The sequence below is a fragment of the Xenopus laevis genome, chromosome 8S (genome assembly GCF_017654675.1).
Source record: "Xenopus laevis strain J_2021 chromosome 8S, Xenopus_laevis_v10.1, whole genome shotgun sequence".
In the NCBI taxonomy this organism is placed as follows: domain Eukaryota; kingdom Metazoa; phylum Chordata; class Amphibia; order Anura; family Pipidae; genus Xenopus; species Xenopus laevis.
The window spans coordinates 97,967,999-97,995,590 of NC_054386.1; the positions used below are offsets into that span (position 1 = coordinate 97,967,999).

Genomic DNA, 27,592 nt, shown 5'->3' on the forward strand with positions numbered 1-27,592 from the left:
AAGTGGGTGTGAGTTTGTGGGACAGGCAAGTCTTATTACAGGGCGGGAGCAAGAAACAAGATTTTGCTTCGAAAAGAGAAAAAAAACAAACCAGCCCAGGAGTGATGTGATTCTATTTGTTACCCTCACTCCTTCATATCTGTCCTGTGTGGGCCAGACTGGTCCCTTCCCTGCCGGCTCCTATACACTAAACCTGCCAAAATGACCAGCTACTCCACCAACATGAGGATTAAGTTGCCCTTATTCTGCCTCCTCCTCCAGTTCATCACTATCATCCTCTTCGCTGTATTCGTGCGATACGACCACGAGTCCGATGCCAGGGGCTGGCACGAAGAACTGAACAACCACAGCTCCTCCAACGCTGACAACGACTTCTACTATCGCTACCCAAGTAAGTTACGGCCAATAGCATCGCAGGGGCATTGGTCACCTGCAACAGGTGTTAGTAACCCTCTGTTCCCAAGAGCTTGCAATCTAAAATAATGTTGTTTTTCCCCCTAGTGGATTAGGGGTTATTGCACCAGGCAACCAGACCTTTCCTTTAAAGGGTTCGCCCCTTAGTATGTTATAGAATTGCACATTCTAAACAACTTTTCAATTGGTCTTCATTATTTTTTTTTTTTATAGCTGTTGCATTATTTGCATAATCTTTACAGCTTTCAAATGGGGGAAGGGTCACTGACCCCCATCTAAAAAATCAAATGCTCTGTAAAGCTATAAATATATTGTTATTGATACTTTTTATTACTCATCTTTCTATTCAGGCCTCTCCTATTCATATTCCAGTCTCTTATTCATATCAATGTATGGTTGCTAGGGGAATTTGGACCCTAGCTACCAGAGAAAATTGAAAAGAGTTGCTGAATAAAAAGCTAAAAAACCACAAAAAATAAAAAATGAAAACCAGTTACAAATTGTCTCATTCTCTACATCATACTAAAAGTTAACCCAAAGGACAACCCTTTTAACATAGGACACGTATATAGTATGTATTATAAGGAACTGTCCATGCATTTATCCTGCATTAAAGGGAAAGTTGTGGCTGCTCCCTGGGGCTGCTCTTATTGGTGACAAGGACAGGGAAAATAGACCTGTGCAGAGCCAAATTGTTTGCAACACAGCCCGTTTTTGTCTTTTTAACTGCTATTAGGTTGCTATGGTCTAATAACCAATAGCAACCAATCAGATTTTTTTAAGGAGCTGGTCAGCTCACTGCAAACTGCATGCGAGTGCTGCGGCTGCCAACATACCCCTTTAACAGGACTATGTACTAAATACACATACTGCTGAGCTAATTAGCCATTCCCTAATAAGCATTCTGTAGGCTGCACTGCTTCCTATGCCACCATGCACTACGCATCGACACCGGCTGCTAAAAAAGTCACGCAGAATGGGAATGCAACATCTGTACATGTGTCTGGGTTTAAAGGGTAACCATAGCCCTGAGTTTTGTTCTCAAAAGACAGGTTGCCAGGCTCCAGGCTTTTAATATGGGCACCTTAGTGAGGCTTTGCCAAGGTGATTACCTGCCCTATTCCCTGCTGTGTTTATGGGCTTTTATTGCAGGATAATATATCATTCAGCAACAGCAGCTAAATGAAATGCACCAGCAAATAGTTACTTCCCGGACATGCAAATCTCAGTGCAGCACATGGGGTTATTAGCTCTGCTGCAGCACCGACTCTTGTGAAACTACCGGGGAGATTTATGGGATTAGAGGGTGTCTGAGCAGAGAAAAGGGGAGACTTCTTGCACCCTCAATACTCCTCTTGTATCAGCCTCATGGCTATACAGTTCCTAATTATCTGTCTGTACAGTCTATCTATACACCTAATAGGAGCCCTCCTCCCTAATAATACAGAATGCACTGGAAAAACTGCACCTTGCAGTCTGCACACTCCACTGTTATTAGGAGAACCTTATACTTCTATTTATATAGGCTGAACTGCTGAATTGTGCTTAGTACAGGGAATACCTATGCTGCCATAGTTTTATGGGATCTCTCTGTACAGACTATGAGCAAACTTAGGGGACTGTTCCTGCTGAATTGTGCTTAGTACAGGGAATACCTATGCTGTTATAGTTTTATGGGATCTCTCTGTACAGACTATGAGCAAACTTAGGGACTGTTCCTGCTGAATTGTGCTTAGTACAGGGAATACCTATGCTGCCATAGTTTTATGGGATCTCTCTGTACAGACTATGAGCAAATTTAGGGGACTGTTCCTGCTGAATTGTGCTTAGTACAGGGAATACCCATGCTGCCATAATTTTATGGGATCTCTCTGTACAGACTATGAGCAAACTTAGGGGCTGTTCCTGTTGAATTGTGCTTAGTACAGGGGAATACCTATGCTGCCATAGTTTTATGGGATCTCTCTGTACAGACTATGAGCAAACTTAGGGACTGTTCCTGCTGAATTGTGCTTAGTACAGGGGAATACCTATGCTGTCATAGTTTAAGGAATATTTCTGTTGGGACAATCAGCAAACTTTCAGGCTGTAACTGCTAAGTAGAGGGGATAACTATGTGTGTATGATTATATGGTACAGAATTGTCTGTAGTTCTTATTTGGCACTTTCTGGGTGCATCAGTCCTGATTTACAAACCTGAAAAGAGGAGGGACTTGCTGGAATGAAGGTGTGGCCTGGGTGTGGCCCAAGCAGGAATAAAATACAGCCCTGCTGCCTGGGGGAAGACTGCCTTAGTTTGAGTGCCTGCTCTACAAATTCCTGGTACTGCCTTATCCCACCCATATATATATATCAGAGAGGGTTCTGGTCGGGTTTTAGTTTAGATTCTGCCACTGGTTTCTGGCTTTGTACAGGTTGGTTCTACCTTAAAAGTTGGTTACACAGGGACTTGTAAAGAGAAGGAATAAGGTGATAGTCACACATGCCTAAAGGTGTAAAGCGATCATAGGTTGATTTATGTGATAGTGACAGTGACATCTAGTGGCACAAAAGGGTAATGGAACCTCTAGTGGCCATAGATAGAAAGTATTGTTATACTGGAGAGTAACTGTAAGGGAAACAATGAAGCCGAGAAGGAACATTCCATCAATAAACTACTATACCCTCTGTCCTGCCTGAAGGAAACAATATGGCTGCTCCCATTCTATGTAGAAACAACTATTTAAAGACAAAATACACTGAGGGCTTTTTAATGCTTTGCCTCGGATGACCTACATTCCACCTGGTGGTCGGTTTAGCAGCCAAGAACTGGTTTAAAGTGTTAATTAAGCCACTTATTCTAATTGCTATTGTATTCTAGAGGAAATGATGATTCCCGGCTAACCCCCAGGTCTGGCAATCAGACATCATTGTTCAGTGTCTCTTAGTGCTTAATTAAAGCCATTTAGATTGTTAGGAATGCTGCTTCCAAAAATGTGTCAGGCTCTTCCTTTAGGGTAACTCCATTCCTTGGCAGTGACTCCCATGTTCTTACAACCAGAACAGACTTTTTCCCTATAGTGATGTTAGAGCGGCTTTTAGATGTGGTTGGACCCAGGGCTGAGAGGACTGGAAGGGCCACAGTGCTTCTATAAGGGCTGCTGGTGGGTTGGGGAAGTCGTACATCAGCAACAACTAGAGCGGTGGTCCCCCACCTTTTACTCATGAGCCACATTCAATGTAAAAAGAGTTGGGGTGCAAAACACGCATGAATAAAGTTCCTGGGGTGCCAAATAAGTGATTGGCTATTTGGTAGCCCCTATGTGGACTGGCAGCCTACAGGAGGCTCTACTTGGCAGTACATCTTATTTATATGCAATTAAAACTTGCCTTCAAGCCTTGAATTGAAAAATAAGCGCCTATTTTAAGGCCACTGGGAGCAACATCAAAGGGGTTGGAGAGCAATATGTTCCTCATGAGCCACTGGTTGGGGATCACTGAACTAGAGGGTGGGGATTGGGGAATGGGGTTCTTATTGCTGTCATTTTGTTGTAATCTCTTATTCCTCCTTCTTACAACTACAGGCCCCCACTACTTGCAGGGCTCAGTGCTGTCACCCCTTCTTTTATCCCCCATGTCAGTAAGGAAAGCAACGGAAAGGATGATGAGGACTACACTGCCATTAAAGGAGTAGGAAAGCTACCGAAGCAGTTTATTGCCAATATATTAGACACAAGAATGCAAGATATAACACTATATTTATTCTGCAGAACGCTTTACCATGGCTAAATAGGCTTGTTTAGGATAGCAGCTGCCATATTAGCTTGTGTGACATCACTTCCTGCCAGAGTCTCTCCCTGCTCATTTCAGATTACGGCAGGGAGGGGAGGAGGTAGGGGGGAAAGAGGGGGAGAGAGGAGCAAACTGAGCATGCTCAAGCCCTGGAGGTTTAAGATGAAACAGGAAGTCTGATACAGAAGCCCATGAGTACACAATAGAAGGAAAGAAATGTGCTGTTTCTTTTGACAGAGGACAGCAGCATTACAGGCAATCACCAAATAGCTATTGAGTTTCCTAAAACTTTTTCATTCGATAGCCTAATCCCTTTCTTTATTTTATCGCTTGTTTCTGTAACGTTTTTCGGGATTCGATGATAGGTTTGTAAAGGAAAATGTTTACCTTGCTCCTTATCTTATGAAAAATACATTGTTTTATTTGTTTACACAAGATGCATCCTTGTGGGCATCAAGGTCCCTAGTAAACGAGGACCTCTGACCAACGAAAGACTGCGTCCTTGAACAAACTCCATGGGAATAAAAATGGTGGCATATTTTATGGCATCCCTCTATAAAAACTGTGTGTAAATGTAGGGTTCCTCTTGTTGTAGCTATGCCTGAATTTTTCCATTATTGACCACCTTTATTTGTCCATGCCCACCAATATCATTAGGTCATGCCCTCTGCTGGCTTGAGTAGGGTGACTAAGGGGGTCTGTGAGCAGACATCCAGCAGACAATGGATGCTTAAGCAAAACTGAAGCCATAATCTAAGCCAGTAACACTATCATAGGTGCTAGGGAAACAAGGGGCAGGTAGTGTCTCTTTAAGAGCAGAAATTTTTAATCCCACAGCACAATGCATTGTGGGAGATCCGCAGATGGCTATAAAATGTACAGTTCTACACATATGTGTGTAACTCTTCCAAAATTCCCTTTTATATAAGCCCCAGCCATACTGTATCATCTGTATTCCTCTCAATGCAGCGTGAGATAATTTCCCCTAGAAAATTATAGGATTTATGGTATAGGGAGAGCGGCCAATGAAGCATGTCATTCTATCTTTTTTATTATTGTTATTTTCTATTTTTAATAAGAGAAAAATGTCAAGGGTTCCAAGCGCACGCACAGTGTTAGCCGGTGCCAAGAACTCAGCGCTGCGTTCCTGCACAACATCTGGCTCTGACTTTGAAGCTGAACAGTTTAAGGATTTATTTAGTGTGATTCTCTATAGAAAGGCAGCTCTGCTCATCATCCACAGCTTTAACTGTTGAAATTGAAGGGCGGGGTCCATTTTTAGGAATAGTTATGGGAAAACATGCCTAGCCAAGTGCAGTTATGCATTATGGTGTAGGAATTTTGTGCTGGCTTTGCAGGTGGAGAGGACCACTGGGAAAGTTTGGCCTGCCACCTGCCTGTGTCCCACAAAAAGTAGAAATTTGACAACCCATCCCCCAACCTGCAGCTCTTGTGGGTTTCAGGCTGGACCCCACATCCCTACTGGAGGTGCTTTGCCATGATGGATATTAAGGATAGTAGGCTGAGGCATGTTGAGAGGATGGATGACAATTGCATTTTAAAGACACCAAACCCAACCGAAAGGACACTGATAAGTGGGATGTCCAAGAAAGAGGTGGATGGACAGCATTGAGGTGGACTGAAGAACCCAAGGATGCTTAGAATGCAGCTAGCATTCAAGTAGTGGAGTAGTGAAAGAGCTGTAGTGCCAGGAGAAAAAAAGAGACAATTCTAACTTGCTAAGTCCCCGGGTGTATTGTCTGTGGACCATGATAGCCTAATAAAGCAAAAGGCGCAATAGACTCCATGACTGTGTCTGTGACTGAGGTCTGAAGGCATAGAGGAACCAGTGGAACCCTAGAAGATGTGTCATTTTAATTATTTTGTTGAATGCTCCACAGACCTTCCAGCAATACCACCACCACTGGTAGTAATATTTCCTTCATGAAGCATTTGCTGAACGGCTTTGAGATTGACCAAAGGAAGATATGAATGCAGCCAGCATTCTAGTAGTGGACAAGGTCAAGTATTTGCAAGGTTTGTTGTGCCAGGAGAGAAAGAGACAGTTCTAAATTTGTTAAGTCCCTGGGTGGACTGTATTATGGACTGCTATGGCCTAGTCAAGCAATAAGAGCAACTGACTGTATGAGGCCCAATGTAGAGCAGACATCCTCGACCGTTTTTATTTGTGAGCCACAATCACTTGTAAAAAGAGTTTTGGAACAACAGAAGAATGAAAAAAAAGTTTATGGGGTGACAAATAAGGTCTTTGATTGTCTATTTGGTAACCCCATATGTGCACAGGCTTTGTTTGGTTTTATATCTGGTTTTATCCAACCAAAATTCAAAAATAAGCACCTGCTTTGAGGCAACTGTGATCAACAGTTGGTAAAAAAGATGTTGCTCACAAGCCACTGGTTGGGGATCACTGGTGTAGAGGAACCATTGTGCAATTTCAATTACTCCACAGACCTTCCAATAGTACCACCAACAATAGAGAGAATATTGATCTTCCATATGGAATAGTTTCTTTATGAAGCATTAGCATTTCACCATCAATGTGTCTCTTATACAGAATGAAGATAATCCAGAAAGAAATGGTCAGACTTAAAGTAGCACAGCATGAGGCTAACATTCTAATAGTGGACAAGGTCATGGTTCTGCAAGGCATGAAGTGCCAGGAGAGAAAGACAGAGAGTTCTAGCTCTAAGTCCTTGGGTGGAATGTTTTGTGGACCATGATTGCCTAATAAAACAATAAGAAAAATAGACTCTATGGACAGACAGACAGAGAGAGAGAGAGAGAGATGATAGATAGATACAGTAGATAGATAGACAGACAGACAGACAGACAGACGGACAGACGGACGGACGGACAGATAGATAGATAGACAAAGCCAGATAATTAGACTGTATTTCAGCATCTTATAAGTTAGGATCCCCCATAGCTTACTGAACATAAGGAAATGTGAAGAGCTGCCTGACTCCCCTTTGAAGGTTAATGTATGTGCCTATTCCTTTCAACCTTTAATTCAAGCCAAACAAGGAGCAGATGTTGCCTCACACAATCCCCCCTTATACTGCAGTGTTGGCAACAGCAGGTTAAAGAAATATTATTTTTTTTCAAAAAAAGGACAAGTGGAAAAACAGCACTCGCTTTTTAAAACAAAGTTCCAAAGAACTTCCAAGTCACTGAGGGGTTGTTCTGTGACCATATAAAGGCACAAGGCTACAGGCTGAGTTATACAGGGAACTTTGAGTATCACTCATGTATTATAAGGGATAATGTACCCCCTACTGTAAATGATAAGGATATTAGAAGTCACTGAGGGGTTGTTCTGTGACCATATAAAGGCACAAGGCTGCAGGCTGAGTTATACAGGGAACTCTGAGTATCACTCATGTATTATAAGGGATAATGTACCCCCTACTGTAAATGATAAGGATATTAGAAGTCACTGAGGGGTTGTTCTGTGACCATATAAAGGCACAAGGCTGCAGGCTGAGTTATACAGGGAACTCTGAGTATCACTCATGTATTATAAGGGATAATGTACCCCCTACTGTAAATGATAAGGATATTAGAAGTCACTGAGGGGTTGTTCTGTGACCATATAAAGGCACAAGGCTGCAGGCTGAGTTATACAGGGAACTTTGAGTATCACTCATGTATTATAAGGGATAATGTACCCCCTACTGTAAATGATAAGGATATTAGAAGTCACTGAGGGGTTGTTCTGTGACCATATAAAGGCACAAGGCTGCAGGCTGAGTTATACAGGGAACTCTGAGTATCACTCATGTATTATAAGGGATAATGTACCCCCTACTGTAAATGATAAGGATATTAGAAGTCACTGAGGGGTTGTTCTGTGACCATATAAAGGCACAAGGCTGCAGGCTGAGTTATACAGGGAACTTTGAGTATCACTCATGTATTATAAGGGATAATGTACCCCCTACTGTAAATGATAAGGATATTAGAAGTCACTGAGGGGTTGTTCTGTGACCATATAAAGGCACAAGGCTGCAGGCTGAGTTATACAGGGAACTCTGAGTATCACTCATGTATTATAAGGGATAATGTACCCCCTACTGTAAATGATAAGGATATTAGAAGTCACTGAGGGGTTGTTCTGTGACCATATAAAGGCACAAGGCTGCAGGCTGAGTTATACAGGGAACTCTGAGTATCACTCATGTATTATAAGGGATCATGTACCCCCTACTGTAAATGATAAGGATATTAGAAGTCACTGAAGGGTTGTTCTGTGACCATATAAAGGCACAAGGCTACAGGCTGAGTTATACAGGGAACTCTGAGTATCACTCATGTATTATAAGGGATAATGTACCCCCTACTGTAAATGATAAGGATATTAGAAGTCACTGAGGGGTTGTTCTGTGACCATATAAAGGCACAAGGCTGCAGGCTGAGTTATACAGGGAACTCTGAGTATCACTCATGTATTATAAGGGATAATGTACCCCCTACTGTAAATGATAAGGATATTAGAAGTCACTGAGGGGTTCTATGACCATATAAAGGCACAAGGCTGCAGGCTGAGTTATACATGGAACTCTGAGTATCACTCTTTTATTATAAGGGATAATGTACCCCCTACTGTAAATGATAAGGATATTAGAAGTCACTGAGGGGTTGTTCTGTGACCATATAAAGACACAAGGCTACAGGCTGAGTTATACAGGGAACTCTGAGTATCACTCATGTATTATAAGGTATAATGTACCCCCTACTGTAAATGATAAGGATATTAGAAGTCACTGAGGGGTTGTTCTGTGACCATATAAAGGCACAAGGCTGCAGGCTGAGTTATACAGGGAACTCTGAGTATCACTCATGTATTATAAGGTATAATGTACCCCCTACTGTAAATGATAAGGATATTAGAAGTCACTGAGGGGTTGTTCTGTGACCATATGAAGACATAATGTGACCAGAAAATGCTACCTGCAGAGTGCTTACTATGGGTTACTAGATTTGTTGCACACTTTGTCTCTTTTATTACATTACTGTAATTTTCCTTATTCTAACTGTTCTTGATGAATAAATGATTGAAAACCTGTTGCTGGACAGGGACAAATTTGCCCCACTTTTCAGAGGTGCCGTAGTATTTGAGCCTGGGAAGTATCACCCCAGCCATTACACTGCCGAAACAATTTAATATATTGTTGTATTTGGGACATGCCCTTCTCAAGTAGTACATGTCCCAGGATCACCTTTTATACAAAATCAACATACTTTATGGATTTTTTAATCATTTAGTGCCTATGGCTAATGTCGAAGTAAGATGCCTCCCAATCCCCAGCGCACAATGCTCTATAGAGATTCAATTATTCACAGATAAACTCATTGTAGGGAATCACAAGAAACTCTTTTTTTCTCTGCTACTATGATTTATTCAGATGGATGTGGGTCAGATCAGCTGAGAGGAGTCAAGAGATTCCATAACAGTATGTCATGCACAATCCTCTCATTTCAAAAGCATACGCTTAAAGGGAAAGTATGCCCTTATTATCAGTAGGGATTGGTTTTAATCGACATGGCCTCTTAGGAGATCCAAGGTTGCGATGTGTACAGAATATTTCTTCCCTAATCATGTGTCATATTGTTTCCCCGTAGTATTATTACACCAGTGGGTGTTACAGGGTGGGACAAAGTTTGGGCAGAACAGGGATATGGGCAAAAATCTCTGGGGACTTGTTTTGGAAACGTTGGCCTGTCTGATATTGGTGGATATACCCATGTTCTCTATATGGTTCTGATCATTGAATCTTGGAAAAGAAGTCGGCACATCGATTATCTCTCCTTTAGAGAATTGGTATCACGACAACCTTTGTTTGCAGAACAGCACCAGACTGTAAATCTTTTTGTTTAAGCCTTTATTTCAGCTTAGGGCATCACAGCAACGTTTCAGGCCATGCAACTTATCAAGCACCTTGATAGAAGGCTGCATGGCCTGAAACGTTGCTGTGATGCCCTAAGCTGAAATAAAGGCTTTTTAAACAAAAAGATTTACAGTCTGGTGCTGTTCTGCAAACAAAGATGGTTCTGATCATTGACAGAACCCAAAGCAGACAGACCACAGGGTGGTTGATTTGAACTTGTCAGAGAGCTGTTAGCTCCAGAACCCAGCAAAAATCTTAGACCAGGGGCCCACCAAAAATACCTTAGACCAGGGGCCCACCCTAAAAACCTTAGACCAGAGGCCCACTTAAAAACCTTAGACCAGAGGCCCACCAAAAAACCTTAGACCAGGGGCCCACCAGAAAATCTTAGACCAGAGGTCCACCAAAAAATCTTAGTCCAGGGGCCCACCCAAAAACCTTAGACCAGGAACCCACCAAAAACCTTAGCCCAGAGGCCCACCAAAAAACCTTAGACCAGGGGCCCACCCAAAAACCTTAGACCAGGGACCTACCCTAAAACCTTAGCCCAGAGGCCCACTCTCAGTACTATTATTCATCCTCTCCTCACTCAACCTCTATTCCTCTAGTCTCTTTTCTTTACATACTATAATCTGTTATTTCATCTATTTTGCCTCTTTGTTCTCATAGAAATAGGGAATGGCCATGAAATAGGCCAAATGTTTAGCAGCATGAGGGCCACTGACACTTGGGCCCACCAGCAGTTTTCCTGGTATCCTTGTGGTCCGGTCCAACACTGAGTACAGGTATGGAATGGAAGCCACTCTCAAGCAGCATCATTGAGGTTTGGGAGTCCTTGAGTCTTACAGCTGTTCCTCAGTGAGTATGAGATCTTCAGCCAAAAGTGTGTTTGATTTATGGAGAGAATTTCACTAAGAGAATAGGTGTTGCAGTTAGAAATACAGGTCATAACTGGAAGGCGCATCAAACTAAGCCTGACTCTGACTCTCTTCCCAAATGACATACAGTATACAGTAGATTGAGGGCGTTTTCCTTGCCAAGATTTTTATTCATGTTTCTTAGCACTGAAGCTATTTCCCAGGAAATTCAGCTTTGTGCCTTTGTTGAACCCTCACAAGGAGCCATTTTATACAATGTCTGTCACATTATAGCTTAATATGTCTTTAGTTTTGGCCAGAATTCGTGTCTTTTCTGCTTTCGTCGTTAATAAAGACATTTTCCAGACAATGGTGTTATAAAAATGAATACATTTTAGAGAAAACGTGTAAATAATCCTTCTATGTCACTCGTGAAATAAGAGCTTGAACCCAAAATTTCTATCCAGGACCCTTACCAAAAAGGAAGACCACTGTCAGGTACTAGAATTTATATTCCCTCAGCCAAAATTATTCTAGGGATTATTTATGAATGATAGGTGCAATATTGGCCATATTACATCCATTAGTGCACCAATAGAGTTCTGTAATTACCAGCATTGAGTAGAGGACACCCATTGCACCCACAGGTCTGATGCCTAATGAATAGTGTACTTGAGGGGGCCGATTCACTAACTTCGAGTGAAGCATTTGAAGGTAAAAAACTTTGAATTTCGAAGTTTTTTTGGGCTACTTCCACCATCGAATGGGCTTCTTCGACCTTTGACTACGACATCGAATCGAACTATTCGAAGTAAAAATCGTTAGACTATTTGACCATTCGATAGTCGAAGTACTGTCTCTTTAAAAAAAACTTCGACCCCCTAGTTCGCCATCTAGATGCTACCGAAGTCAATGTTAGCCTATGGGGAAGGTCCCCATAGGCTTGGCTAACTTTTTTTGATCGAAGGATATTCCTTCGATCATTGGATTAAAATCCTTCGAATCGTTCGATTTGAAGGATCTTATCGTTCGATCGAAGGAATTATTGATCGAACTATCTGCACTAAATCTTCGATATTCGAGTGGAATATCGATGGTTAATTAACCCTCGATATTCGACCCATAGTGAATCGGCCCCGAAGTGTGCTGCCCACATGAAGGACATAGTAGGTGTAAGTTGCCTTCACTTAAACATTATTCTCTACTGAATGTAAGGGGTATATTTATCAAAGAGTGAAGTTAATAGTGAAGTTCCGCCACTAGAGTGAAATTCCGCCACTCTCCATTCATTTCTATGGGATTTTTATAGGCGTATTTATCAAAGGGTGAAATTTCACTTTCACCCATTGATAAATACGCCTTTCAAAATCCCATAGAAATGAATTGAGAGCTGCGGAATTTCACTCTAGTGGCGGAACTTCACTCATAAATTTACCCCTAAATCTTTACACCTCTTGAAATGGGTATGATTCCAGGGGCATGCTGGGAAAAATGGTGTACTGTGAGAAAAATCATGGCAACCTTGCCTATTTTGACTTCTCAACAGATATTGATTGGGAAGCAGTAGACAAGGCCTACTCTCTACACTCAAATTATATATAATTTGCTCTCACAGGCTGTTTCCTGGTCCAAGAACTTTGGTGTGACTTGTTTGTCATTGTGAGAGGGGAAAACATTAACTGGGAGCAGGAACAGAGCCTTTTCTATTAAACTTTATTTTTGGTGTTTCACTCATTTAGTGCAGGTAGAATGACAACACAAGGCAGAGATAGGAAAGGTTTTAGAACTCCACATGTAGCAGGACTCCCAGCTGAATCTCATAGAATTCTGAGGTTTGTTGTTTATGTTTATATAAAATATGTGTGGCTTGTCTTTTATTTTTCCTACAGATTTGTAGACTATTTCCAGCAACAAATATTTCCACTGAGCTTCTTCCTGGATTCCAGGAGTCTCTGACCCTAGCAACCTGCTGTACCTTCTGTTGTTAATATACAAATAGCAGCTTTGAGGGTGTTGGGGGATGCAGCCATTTGTATATTAGCAACAACTTGAAGGCTACACATTGCCTATCATCATAGTGCACAGCAAGTGGAACTATCATGACAATACTCGTATTTTCTACATATCTGTGTATATTGTAACTCCAAGTACCTTTTTCTTAGGTTTTCAAGATGTCCACGTGATGATCTTCATTGGCTTCGGTTTTTTGATGACGTTCCTCAAGCGCTATGGTTTCAGCAGCGTGGCCTTTAACTTCCTCATCGCAGCTTTTGGCCTGCAGTGGTCAACCCTCATCCAAGGCTTCTTCCATGGCTTCCATGATGGCAAGGTTCACGTTGGTATAGAGAGGTAAGTAGAAGAAGAAGATGGTGGCAAGATCCATCAGGTGATTGCTGTGGAGATACATTGGCTGGCAAGGCCACAAACAGAAGAATTAGAAGTTTCCTTATGGGTAAAAAGACCACTAATCATGGTTCCTACCAGCTGCTGTATGGAGGAAAATCAGGCCTAATGTTCAACATAATCTCTTCAGACTAAATGGCTCCTACCAGTATAGACCCCAAGAAGCCCAGTCCACCACTGATCCTTTGTGCTGTGCTTTTATTTTTCCAAAAGAACATTTCTTTTAGCATAATACAATTATAGGGGCTAGTCCCCAATTGCAATAGCCTTGTGTGCCAGATATTCACTTGCGATTATGGAACACTGGGGAGTGTCATCTCCCAAAAAAACGCTGCACCGAGGTTCATTTCAGAGGGCAATAACATCTGCAGAAGGAACGTCCTTCCAACTTTGCAAAAGCCGTTATTCTAAGACTGTAAGGTGCAATAAACAGGCAGATATTGCCAACTTAGGCTTTACCTATCTAGGAGCTATTGGCCCGAATACTGGGGCTCATTCTGATATGGATCAGAATAGATAGAAAATATTTTGGTTGGGAACCACATGGGGCTTTGTACATGGTCTACATAGGCCATATTCATGATCCTTCAGGTTGAAGCACTACTTGGGTGTCTAAGATCTGATCATTTGGCCAATAGATCTTTCTGTTGGCCAGATTAAATCTTTAAATACAGGCTCAGATTCTTTACATCCTTCCCTCCTATTTTCTCCCAATTGTCCCAGGATTACATTTTCTCTGCATTTCCAAATGAAACTATTGAGCTGGATCCCAACCAAGCTTGTCTTAATTTATTAATCTCTGATTGCAACGGAAGACTAATGTTATGTTCTACTCGTGACAATCTGATTAAAAAAACCTACCGTCTTTTGACATGTAAGGACAGGCCGATATTGTTCCTCCTGTGTAAGGAAAAAAGCGTCTTCCTATCAATGCAGAAAAGCAACTTGAAGGTTCTACAGGTACTTTTTAGTTCCCTGTTTTTTAACCTTGTGGCCCCAGACGTTGCATATTTGTCAGAGAGTTCACCACAGTTCACCACTGAGAAATGTCACCACTCCCCATTCACTTGTACAGCATTTTTTGAGACATTTTTATCAAAAGTTGTTTTGTTTTTTACCCTTCGATGCAAGTGAATAAAGAGCAGTGGCATTTCATACTGGTGAACTTTTGTGAACAATTTCACACTGTTGTCAGAGTCTGGGATATGTTGTCCACCAACCTCTGAAGACCCAAGGTTTCAAAGGGGCCTGGGTGATGATGTAAGGACAGTAAGACTATGAAGACAGGGACTGGGCGGGTTGAGGATGGGGTTGACCTGTTGCATTTGGGCTGCCAAGGTGGGACCGTGCATTGAGGTGGATTAGGAGCAGCATTAGGGCAGATGGGGTGGGCTAGAAATTTACTAGCAAGTACATGGCAGTAAAAGTTCAATACCAGTCGGGTGGTTGGGTGGAAACCCTACTGGTTAGGTTGGGCAAAATATGGCACACAGGGGACATGTGCACCCCTTAGCACATTCTTCACTACACATTGTTTATGATGCACAAAGAAGACGTTTCCTAGTGCATCATAAATAATGTGTAGTGAAGAATGTTCTAAGGGGTGCACATGTCCCCTGTGTGCCATATTTTGCCAAGCCTAACCAGTAGAGTTGTCAAGGGTAGGAAGGTTGTTCTCTATACTCAGCCTCTACTATGGGCATCTACTCTGCCAGTGACAGAAACAAGCATTTAGTATATTGCTTGCTGATAGGCTGGCTTTAGTACGAGGCCTCTAATCTATAGATGTCAACATTGTTTTTATACCATTTTCTGGTGTTACTGGCAGGGGCGTAACTATAGAGCAAGCAGACCCTGCAGTTGCAGGGGGGGGGCATGAGGTATAGGGGCCCCATGAGGCCCTAATTCATATACAATTTCAATAAATATTTGTAGAACAGGTGTGAGTAAACTCACCCCTAGTTGCCTAGTGGGGGGCGCTATGTGCATTCGCCGCTTCCACCTTTTTTTGATAGTTCCTGGTTGCTATTTCTGGTTGTTTATTCCGTGTTTGACCTTGCCTGACCCTGATTCTTGTCCTGATTGCTGCCTGTCCTGACTCCTGCCTGTATTCTGACTATTCTCCTGGATCCTGATTTGTACCGCTGCTTTCGTATGCTGACTCGGCCTGTGACCCCGACTACTCCCCTGCCTCACGATTGGTATTGACTCGGCCTGTCCTTTCACTATGCTCCTATTCTCCGTTCCAGTAGTAAGTTCCCGCGGTTGCCCAGAGTTCTCTCCTTGGTCCTCTCACATTATGACCTGGCGGCATCTGAGTAATGGAGGGCTCCTCCCGAATTGAAAGGCGTTGTTAAAGGCAGAACAGTGAGCTGTGACCGAGACCTTGGTGTTTACTCTGGATTTGGGAAACCAAACATAACAGGTCAATTATGTTTGGGGCCCATTAATATCTAGTTATGCCACTGGTTACTGGTCCTTTAATGTGCAAGTTAAATTCAATGGCAGTAGTCATAAAAGTGTAACAAATAAACCCTCGTCCCCACAATCTGGTGGCAAGGGGCAGATATTCCATTGTGTCCCAAATAATTCAAATCACACCGGTCATAGAAAGGATAGGGGGGTCAATAGCACAGAAACTGGTCATCTGATGTGACTCCAGTGTCTCATGCAATCTGCCCCCCCCCCAGCCTTACGTGTATGTGACACCGAGGCCAGTTTAAGCAGGATCAGTGATTTTCCATTGAGACAGAAAGGAGAATATTTTCATTTTGTCCTATTACACAACAGTCACACGGTGTATGTTCCTCCTCGGCCTTTGATCTGTATTTCCTAAGGGCCCGTATGTAAACACAGTTATACTGAGTGTTATTAGGGCACATCAGCTGTGCTGGGCATATGGTTCACAATGATTTCATGTGACCAACAGGAATGTGACAGATTCCTTTTTTGTTGTTTTTCATTCCAAGATATTAAGGGATACATGTACTGTTACTATGAATGAATTTTGTTACAACAGCGCCACCTGCTGGTCAGTTTCCCACCAGTCTGACCACCAAGTAGTCAAGGAAGTTGTCAGGAGAGAGAAAGAGGCTGCTCTAATGTTCTTCTGCTTAGGAAGAAAAAGTTAAACCTCTCTCAAGTCTTTCCTAAGCAGGGACAGGTGGCAGAGGGACACACTGAATTACATGGAAAGTTTTGCATGTCCAGACAAGGTCAATGGTAAACGAGAGAAGCCTAGGGTAATGCAGAAATACTGCCCCCAATGTAAGAAAAACTTTCATAATAAGGGGGTCTGTTTCAGTGAAGCAGGTGAGCAGCTCCCTGTTTTGGAATGTCATCTATAGGGAATTATGATTCTGTCTTTAACTTCACTAACAGCTTCTACCACCTCTGCTGGGAGTCTGTTCTGTGTCACAGGTGAACTAACTTCATCTTTATTAATATTTGCAGCATGATTAATGCTGATTTCTGCACTGGAGCCGTCCTCATCTCCTTCGGGGCAGTACTAGGGAAGACCAGCCCAGTCCAACTGATCATAATGACCCTGGTTGAAGTGACCCTATTCGGTATCAATGAATATATCATTCTAAACATTGTCGGGGTAAGTGTGGCTATGAAATACAATAATTTTTGGTCTAAATGGTGGGGTTTACATGCATTGGGAACTAATGTATTAACATGTGATACGAACACAACCCAACAATATAGGATTTATGAATTAATAAGGAGTATCACTCATGTGTTATAAGGGAAAATGTACCCCCTACTGTAAATGATAAGGATATTAGAAGTCACTGAGTGGTTGTTCTGTGACCATATAAAGGCACAAGGCTGCAGGCTGAGTTATACAGGGAACTCTGAGTATCACTCATGTATTATAAGGGATAATGTACCCCCTACTGTAAATGATAAGGATATTAGAAGTCACTGAGGGGTTGTTCTGTGACCATATAAAGGCACAAGGCTGCAGGCTGAGTTATACAGGGAACTCTGAGTATCACTTGTGTATTATAAGGGATAATGTACCCCCTACTGTAAATGATAAGGATATTAGAAGTCACTGAGGGGTTGTTCTGTGACCATATAAAGGCACAAGGCTGCAGGCTGAGTTATACAGGGAACTCTGAGTATCACTTGTGTATTATAAGGGATAATGTACCCCCTACTGTAAATGATAAGGATATTAGAAGTCACTGAGGGGTTGTTCTGTGACCATATAAAGGCACAAGGCTGCAGGCTGAGTTATACAGGGAACTCTGAGTATCACTCATGTATTATAAGGCATAATGTACCCCCTACTGTAAATGATAAGGATATTAGAAGTCACTGAGGGGTTGTTCTGTGACCATATAAAGGCACAAGGCTGTGCCCTGGTCTAGTAACCAATAGTAACCAATACAATTATTTGCTAATGCCTATTACCCCTATTTTCCAGGCTAAGGATGCTGGTGGATCAATGACCATACACACTTTTGGAGCCTACTTCGGCCTGATTGTTTCCAGAGTGCTGTATAGAGAGGACCTGGAGAAGAGTCGGCAGAGGGAAGGGTCTGTCTATCACTCTGATCTCTTTGCTATGATTGGTAAGAATATGGAGTCAGAATATGGAGTCAGTGTCACTAACCTAGTGCACACTTGTCTGACTGCAGCACTTAATCCAGATTACTACACGATAAATCTTAGAGGAATATCATGTTTCCTGAATCTGGCATAAGACTGATACAATTTAATTTAGCATACATGGGTAATTGTCTCCTTGAGCAATCCCTCTGCTGATTTATCTGTTGTATGCAGAAAGAACAAGCGATATTGGCAGCCATCCCCACTCTCATACAGTATTACTGCAGTCATTGCACAATAGGAGTCACTCCATTCACACAACAACTTGGCACAGGGAATGGAATTCTATTTGGGAGTGTGCAAATGAGCCATATTAAAAATGACTTTTCAGATAAAGTTCCCCTTTAAAGGATAAGTGAACCTTTAAAATTAGTGAATGTAATATTAATCAGAGTGCTGTTTTAAGTACTTTTGCAATGTACATTCATTATTTATTCTTTTTTTATTCCAAGACATTAAGGGATACATGTACTGTTAACATGAATGGATTTTGTTACAAAAGCTCCATCTGCTGGTCAGTTTCCCACCAGTCTGACCACCAAGTAGTCAAGGAAGTTGTCAGGAGAAAGAAAGAGACTGCTCTGATGTTCTTCTGCTTAGGAAATATTCGAGAGAGGTTTCTAAATTTATTTCCTAAAAACATCAGAACATCCATTTCCTAAAACAAGGGTTGTTAGTCACCAGTTTATGATCACAAAGATAAAAGATCAGGCTGACACCACCTTCCCCTACACTCCATTCTATTTAGCCATTATGCTGGTCTTCTGAATATCTAGTGGTGTAAATAGGCAATGACCCAGACCAAGAGTTTTCTTGAAACCATAATGGCAAACCTTGAGTATTCCATAAATAATGTTCTGTTTCCATTTCAACACAGGGACCATCTACCTTTGGATGTTCTGGCCCAGCTTCAACTCTGCCGTCACAGCTCATGGAGATGACCAACACCGCACTGTAATGAACACGTACTACTCACTTGCTGCCTGTACCCTGGCCACGTTTGGTTTCTCAGCTCTGCTTAACGGGGAAGGAAAACTGGACATGGTAAGGAGATACAAAACTCCTTATCATATAAAGAATTCTAAAGGACCAACAACATTGACTGATTATGGGACTGGATATTTTGGATGGGGAGAAAAGCAACTGACTTAATTGCTTGGTTCTGTCTTGGCCTCTCATGGACCACCTTGCACAGCATTTTGTGTCAAGTCTTTTAAACTGGAGCTGCTCCACCACCCCTTATATTAATCCAGAGCTGCTCCTTACCCATGAAGTTTGTCCTGCAATAGCATTAATCCTTCTGATCATGATATAGGAGTTATATATTAAGAGCCACTGCAGGTCAAGCAACCCATAAAAACCATTAAACATGTAATTTACTGGCCACCACATCAGATTGGCTGTTTGTTATGTTTTCATAGACCGGGGCAAACATGTTATTACATTATCAGTCGTGTATGAAGTAATAACACCCACAATCCTGGTTATCCTCTTATCTCCTCCTCAGGTTCACATCCAGAATGCTGCCCTAGCAGGGGGTGTTGCAGTTGGAACCTCTGGTGAAATGATGCTGACCCCCTTTGGTGCCATGATTGCAGGGACACTCGCTGGCATGATCTCTGTCCTTGGATACAAATACCTAACTGTAAGTTATGGGTAGGAGATGATTATGACTCAGACATTAGTCCTCTAGATGTCCCAGTTACATTGTCTACATGCCATGTCATGGTTCTCCTACCTTAGGCCCCAGCAGAAATTTCACTATTAGGCCTCCTCTCCAATAACAGTGTGCTCAGAAAATGGCTCAGAAAGGGAATGAGGAGTGGTAGTCAATGTGGATTGAACCAACTATGAATCCACAAGTACCTATGTATTCAGGTTCCTACTCAGATTTACTAGACTTCCACATGTATCTACACAAAGTCCTCAATAAACTACTCAAGATTACTCGAGGAGTGTACCTTGGTGTGAACCATAACATTTCTTTTGATCTAATGCTAATTGGGTAGCATTTATCTAACCCCAGAAGATATACAGGTATGGGATCCATTATCCGGAAAAAAAACATTATCCAGAAAGTTCTAAACTACGGAAAGGCCGTCTCCCATATACTACATTATAATCCAAAAATCCACATTTAAAAACTGATTTCCTTTTTCTCTGTAATAATAAAACAATAGCTTGTACTTGATCCCAACTAAGATATAATTAATCCTTATTGGAAGCAAAACCAGCCTATTGGGTTTATTTCATGTTTACATGATTTTCTAGTAGACAAGGTATGAAGATCCAAATTATAGAAAGATCCATTATTCGGAAAGCCCCAGATCCATTATCCCGAAAGCCCCAGGTTCCCATACCTGTACTTGAAGAGAATATATAAGAAAGGAGAAAGACATAGAAAGGGGAGAACAAAGTAGCAAAAAGGGACTAATAGATCTAGAAGGCGAAGGAAAACATTAGTGGGCCCCGTGTCTATGATTTTCTTGATGTGTTTAGAGATCAGTCTATCCCAGGACAACTCTGAGAACTTTATGTCTGGCCATTTGCCCTATTATCAAGTCACTACGCCTGTCAAAAATGGCATTTTTTGTGCACTGCAGGTAAAAGTCACCAATATTTGGCCAATCAGGGAGAAGCATGAAGGAACCCCAGTCATAAATTAGGCCATCTGTCTCCTGCACATATGTTTGCTATGAACATTTTAGATCTCACTTACAGAAAACTTAATTTTCCCTTTAATTTGAATTTGAAAATAAGAATTTGCTACCATTAGCAAATGTTTACTACATATGCGTTTGGTGGATTGCACCCATCCAGTTTCCATTACTAATGAGTCTTCTACTTTATCATTGGTTACAGCCAGTTCTAGACTCCAAGCTGAAGATTCAAGATACCTGTGGGGTGCACAACCTCCATGGAATGCCAGGAATCCTGGGGGCAATCATTGGAGCTATTGTGGCGCTCTTCGCAACGGCAGATATCTATGGTGATGGGTGCGTCTTCCTAAACCCTTAGACTGGGATCAAATGTCAACTGTGTCCTCCTGGCATACCTTATGCCCATTCCATATGTAGGTTATCTGCATGAGGTCATACATACCTAATGAGTTTAATTAGCTGATAAATGATTACTTACACCAGTGGTGGCAATTGCAGTTGGACAACTGTTGAATTGCCACACATTGCCTTTGTTTGAATTTTTTGGGGCCCTGCCTTCCTTGCAATGATTCACCCACTCTTTCCCTTAATTCACTTACAGTTACTCCTAGACTAATGTCCTTCTTTTCTTTACCAGGATGGGTGACGTCTTCCCATTGATTTCTGATGGCAGTCGCACAGCCAAGCAGCAATCTCTCTACCAGTTCCTGGCACTGCTGGTAGCTTTGGGATTTGCCATCATTGGAGGAACTGTTGTAGGTAAGTTTTTCAGACACATAGAGTCGAATTGCAGTTCACTTTGTTTTCTTATAATCCAGAGTTTCTATTCAGAACTATGACGGTTCTTCAGTAGAATGACATAACCATTTCAACTTGGCTGGTGGAGAGCACAGAGACTAGCATTTGCCCCATTAATACAGTCTTGCCTGTAGGTGGAGGCATGTAGGTGAACCCCCTTCCCCTATCCTCTAACTTGTATGTCATTCACACATGCACGTTATAGGGGCAAATTCACTAAAGGACGAAGCGCCTAACGCTAGCGTTAATTCGCTAGCGTAACGCATTTTCGTTAATTCGGCGATTCACTAACGGACGCTGGCGTAAATTCGCTAGTGTTACTTCGCACCCTTACGCCTGGTGAATTTGTGCAACGGATGTAACTACGCAAATTCACTGATGTGCAAATTTGTCTGAACGCTACCTTTTACGCCAGACTTCCTTCGCCACCTCAGACCAGGCGAAGCGCAATAGAGTAGATAGGGATTGCTTCAAAAAAAGTTGAAAATTTTTCTAAGTCCCAAAAAACGCTGGCGTTTTTTCTTTTTTTATGGGTGATAGGCTGAAAAAGATCGAAAATTTTTGTTGGGGCTCCCCTCCTTCCCCCCTACATTTCCTAACTCATGACAACTTAACTATACAGTGGGCACATGTGTAGGGTAAAATAAACATTTTATTTGCTGTTTTGAAGCTTTCCCAGGCATTTGTAGTGTTGCTACATATTCCTCCATTGTAACTTTTTGGCGCCGTATGCAAATTAAGCATCGCTAGCGTAACTTCGCTTTGCTTGGCGAATTAATGCTAGCGCAACTTCGCAACCTTACGCTTCCCCTGAGCGCAACTTCGGATTTTAGTGAATTTGCGTAGCGCTGGCGAAAATACGCCTGGCGAAGTGCAGCGAAGTGGACGCTGGCGCAACTACGAATCTTAGTGAATTTGCCCCATAGAGTGTTGGCCTTAGAACAGCCAAACTCTGGAGACAAGGGTTTTATAAATGATCTCTATTGGAAGCTCATTTCCCACAGAGAATGTATCAGACAGAAATATGTATTGATAATATTAATAGTGCTATGTGTCTGGCCGTTTCGGGTGTATAGAATGTAGGGCTGTCCCTTACCTGACTTTTAGAGTTACACAGTAAAAAAAAGTAGATTTTGTTCCCCAAAAAGAAGCTTGTTTTGACCCGTTTGCTTTTGCAAGAATAATTATTTTTAAAGAGTAGGCCATTTATGAGTTGAGGTTTGATCAGGGAAACAAGCGAACTTATGCAAGGCTGAAACTGTAACACAACATATATCATGCCTTGGTACAAACTAGGGAGCAATACATATAAAACCCCACTAGGGCAAAACAGATATTGAGGTAAAGTGGTCCTTTATAGTCACCTTTTTAGAGAACCTCTTAGAGTTTAACATGCCTTCTGTGGAACAACATCATCACTGGGGTGGGGGTTTTCTAATATATAATGCCCACTCTCTACCCTGAAAATATCACACATAACTATTTAGCGAGTCAAGATTAGGGATGAATACTTTTCTACAGTCTTGGATATACAGTATCTGGAGCAGAAGCTCAATTATATATTTATTATGACATAGCAGAGGCTTTAACAACCATACAGTATATCCCAATAAGGTAACAAACAGGTACAGCATTGTACAATTACGCACTGATTGGTTCTTGCAGCTCTGTTAATAAAGTGGCTGTGTTTTTATTAGTGTTATTTTTCATATGTCATTTGCAAAGTCCCACTCCATAATGATAGTGACACTAAATATGGCTACTTTCCCTGAAGGATTCATTTTGAAGTTGCCAATCTTTGGAACTCCCTCTGATGCCGAATGCTTTGAAGATGCAATTTACTGGGAGGTAAGGGACTGTATAAGGAAAAGTATTACTATCAAGGGGAGGGAATTGGGGGTTTGAAAATACCTTGGGGGAAACCAGTGGTGTAACTAGATGTCATTAGGCCCCACAGTAAATTACTTTTAGTGCCCCCAACATCCAGACCAAAGGTTGTGCTGTTTTACCAGTATTGCTCAACATTACTCATGGGGCACCTTATACCTTCTAGGCCTCCTGCAGCCTCAGGGTCTGCTTCCTCTGTAGTTACGCTCCTGGGGTAAACCATCTGTAAGGTGGTTATTGTGATCCACAATAACCCCAAATCTGCATTTAAATTGGTACCTCCATCGCTTTGCATTTCAGCAAGAGAAAGGGTTCGAGTCCTGTACTACATTACTACTTCTTGCCAGTAGATGGTGGCAGAACTGAAGAACTTGAGACTAAGATGACTACAATGATTTCCTCCATTTTTGATGTTCAACCTCTATTTCACAACTGCAAAGATCTAGAATTAACTTTTCCAGACATCTCCTGTGATAATTACTGACTCTCCTCTATGTATAATGGGCATCATACCTAGTAGCACACAAAATACGAATTAATACAAGGTGCCCAATTGGGAGCGGAGATATGGAATTTGGGAGCTAAAAAGAAAGGCGGCACAGCTGAGCGGTTAATGAAGCCCCTTAAGATCTGAGCCTCGTTGTCTCAGTTTGGAATGTTGTGAATGCAAATGGGGGTGAAATTTGTGTTTACAAGAATGTATATGGTATCACTTTATTATGTTTGGTGGAGCATGGGGCTAAGTGAACATTCATGAAGCAAACAGAATAGTGTGACTGAGACTGATCTCTAAATATCTGATCCTGAAGATGTTATGGAATTTGCTTCATCTAAGCCCTTTGCAAGCCCAGCTAGCTTCTAGTTCTGTGGTTGTCAGATATTTTCGGTTCAAGACCATCGTTGATCGTCTAACCTTTGTTTTGGTTCACCCTCAGCTAAAAACAAGGTTACATTAGTCATACATCCATAGGCCAAAGTATATCTAGGGGACTTCATAAGTATTCGACTTATGGGTTTTAAGGTGTATCTAAGAGAACAAAGAGACCCTAAATGGCATTCAGACTGTCTATTTACAGTAATCATGAAGGCTTGTCTCCTTTTTCCCTGCACAGGTACCAGGAGGAGAGGGGCACCAACAACTGACTGTTGTGGTTAACAACGAGGACCCAGATACTCAAGCGTAAATTTGCCCTGAATAAATGAAATGTTTCCATACTTCTTCCATGGTTCCAGAGTGGTCTTCATGGCTGTTGCTTCACTACTGCCAATTGCAGCAGCTGCCACGGAACATCATCATCCTCTTGGTGCTATCAAGCTGAACCTCAGATGAGAACTTTCAAGGATTAAACAATTTTTCAATTTGCCACCCCTCCCCTACCTACCACCTTACCCGAATGTTAGACAGAGCACTGTGTACATTGTGCAGCTTCTACAATCAGCAGAGCCTTCTTGTCCCTCGAGAAGAAGCCAACTACTATGTTATGTGTGTTATATATCCTCTATATGAGCTCAACTTTACTGGTGCAACCAACTGCAGCTCCAAAGTATTTAACCAAGAAAAGGACACTAGGAACTAACCATTTTTTATGTTTGTTTTTTTATTGCTGTACACTTTTATGAAAATGAAATTAGTGCAGTTTGTAGGCACTGTTAAAATCTCTAATACACGCAACTTGTTGTCTCTTATGGAAACATCAGTGGGATGTTATACATACAGAAGGGTGCTGGGGATACTTGGGTAATAAGAAGCAAGATGGCACATGATGCTCTTTTGGATGGTACCCTGGGCTTGTGGGATTTTTATGGAAGGCGAGGGGCACAAGGCTAGTTATTCAAGTATTTTGGGGGTACCCAACATATTGTACCCCATCAATCTTCAATTCTCTATTAAGCTTTGCTGTGCTTTATACAAAAAAAGAGTTTAAAGCTAAACAAAGGACCTAAGAATATAGATTCTCAACTATGGTTTCTCCTTCAAAGGTTAGATGCTCATGACTTTACCCTCTATACAGCCATCTTCCCCTATACAATATCACATATATCTATATAAGTGTGTGTGTATTCAGTTGCCATCAGAAGAGCCTGACACATACACATTGTCCTGCTCATGGACTTCCCAGTGGTGTTTTTCTGAGAAACTCAGAGCCTTTGAAACATATTGCTGGACCATAAGGCACCTAGGCAGATTGGCAGAATAGAGATGCACCACTGAGTCAAGCTGCCAATCACATTCAGGGATTCTCTACCAGTCACATTCTCCAGGCATGAGCCAAGGGTATCTCATATTATACCTTCCATAATTTCCTGATATATATATGGGGAAGTTTTAAACAGCACTTGACCAAAGAACATCTCCAGTTCATACTCAACCATGACCCAACCGAGTCCCATCCAAACTCCACCAAGGTTGGAATAAGCTCTTCCCTTTTTCATGTCTGGGTTACTGGGCAGATCAGTTCCTAGCTTAATAAAACAATGGAAGGAGGATTGCACTCATACATCATATCTAAAGGTTACAATAAGGCTGCACATTTTAAAGCCTTTGTCGTTCCTAAAACAGAGTAAAAGATATTAAAAACAGGAAATGTTTAGATAAAGATTTAGACCGTTTTGGGACTAAAGTAATAATTGTCACAAAGTTTGCACCAGATATTGTAACCCCTGAGCAACCAATCAGATGCGGGCCTTCATACAGGTGACCAGTAAGATGCTACCAGTTGCTTGGTTGCTATGGGTTACAAGACCCTGTGCATGGGTCCTAATGTGCTGTGTTTGCTCTCCTGACCCCCCTCCCCCAACATACTATGTGCCACCCCCTTTATTAAAGCAAGCATATAGGCTGTACAGATAGAATAGATAGCGTTATTATGACATATATACAGTTTTAATAGAAGATATTTAGGTAGGTAGATATTCTAAACTGACATGTCATGGACATAAAGACAAGTGTGATGTTTTCTCGGCTAATGTGTATTTCTTGTTTTTTTTTCCCCATTAAAAATGATATCTAGTTCTTTCCACGTTGGTATTTTGTGTTTTGCTTACACTGGGTATATTGGAATCGCATTCTGGAATAAACGCCAAAATGGTGTCCTCGTATTGTTTTAATGAATTCAGGGACAATGTGCCCAAACACAGTCAATTTTGTGTCAGTTTTTTGGACCCCTAATTATCATGTTTATTTTACAAAATTTGTCCGGTAATGGAAGTTTGAACACATTTATGTGGTACCCAAAGATTCTGGTACTATACCTGCTACCAAAAGACGCTTGTTAATCCCCCAGGGAGACCAATAGCCTCAGGTATTGGGTCAGTACTGGAGCCTCTTTTAATGTTTGTTGATCACTTTCTACAAAAGTAGTCAAGGAAGTTGTCTAATTAGAAACCTTTTTTCAAATCTTTCCTAAGCAGAAGAACATCAGAGCAGCCTCTTTCTCTCTCCTGACAACTTCCTTGACTACTTGGTGGTCAGACTGGTGGGAAACTGACCAGCAGGTGGCGCTGTTGTAACAAAATTCATTCATATTAACAGTACATGTATCCCTTAATATCTTGGAATGAAAACTAAATAAATAATGAATGTAAATTACAAAAGTTCTTAGAATAGCACTCTCATCAATTTTAAATTCACTTATTTTAAAGGATTACTTATCCTTTAAAAAAAACCCTACCCCCTACCCTACATAGACCCCCCTCCCTCCTCCCCCTCAGCATAAGTGTTACCCCGGGCAAATTCCCCTAACTTTTACTTAATCCATTGGTGCAGATTCAGGCATCAGAGTTCACTTGAATTTTGATGCCCGCGTCAATTCTGGCGCCCGCATTAAAGTCAATTGGCATCCGGATAATGTTGACGTGCAACAGTTTTGACAAAAGCAGCTTTTCCAACTATTTTCGCTACAGTTTCATGAATTTATTTGCCAGCAGCAAAACACGGAAATACGCTGAAAATTCGCGCCTTGTGAATTTATTCGCCCATCACTATCTCTGAGTGCTCTCCTTAACCACTGTTTATACATTTCTGTGGTTTTTATGTGTTATTACAGTTTTGCTAATGAAGGTGAATTGCCCTTTAAGCTGCAACTCACAGTTTCCCCAAGAGACCTGATTATCTTAAATTGTTACAATAGTTTCTTTGCTTATCTTAAATTGTTACAAAAGTATCTAAGTGCACCTGCCATGTATTCTGGGCTCTCTGCCAAAAGCCAATTAAGTTTTAGAAACTTTGTATCTTTTTCTGGCTGTTCAGCGCATGAGTTCAAAGAGAAAG

At 41.6% G+C, this 27,592-nt stretch overlaps 1 protein-coding gene across 1 annotated transcript; it reads left to right on the plus strand.

Moving 5' to 3' along the window:
- rhbg.S lies at nucleotides 1–26,340 on the plus strand. Its single transcript, XM_018232030.2, has 10 exons — nucleotides 1–391; nucleotides 13,114–13,300; nucleotides 16,808–16,958; nucleotides 17,793–17,940; nucleotides 18,855–19,021; nucleotides 19,485–19,622; nucleotides 20,840–20,973; nucleotides 21,275–21,396; nucleotides 23,210–23,283; nucleotides 24,435–26,340. The coding sequence occupies exons 1-10, from the start codon at nucleotides 202–204 to the stop codon at nucleotides 24,504–24,506; spliced, it is 1,383 nt and encodes a 460-aa protein (XP_018087519.1). The 5' UTR covers nucleotides 1–201; the 3' UTR covers nucleotides 24,507–26,340.
- Nucleotides 26,341–27,592: the final 1,252 nt, after the last annotated feature.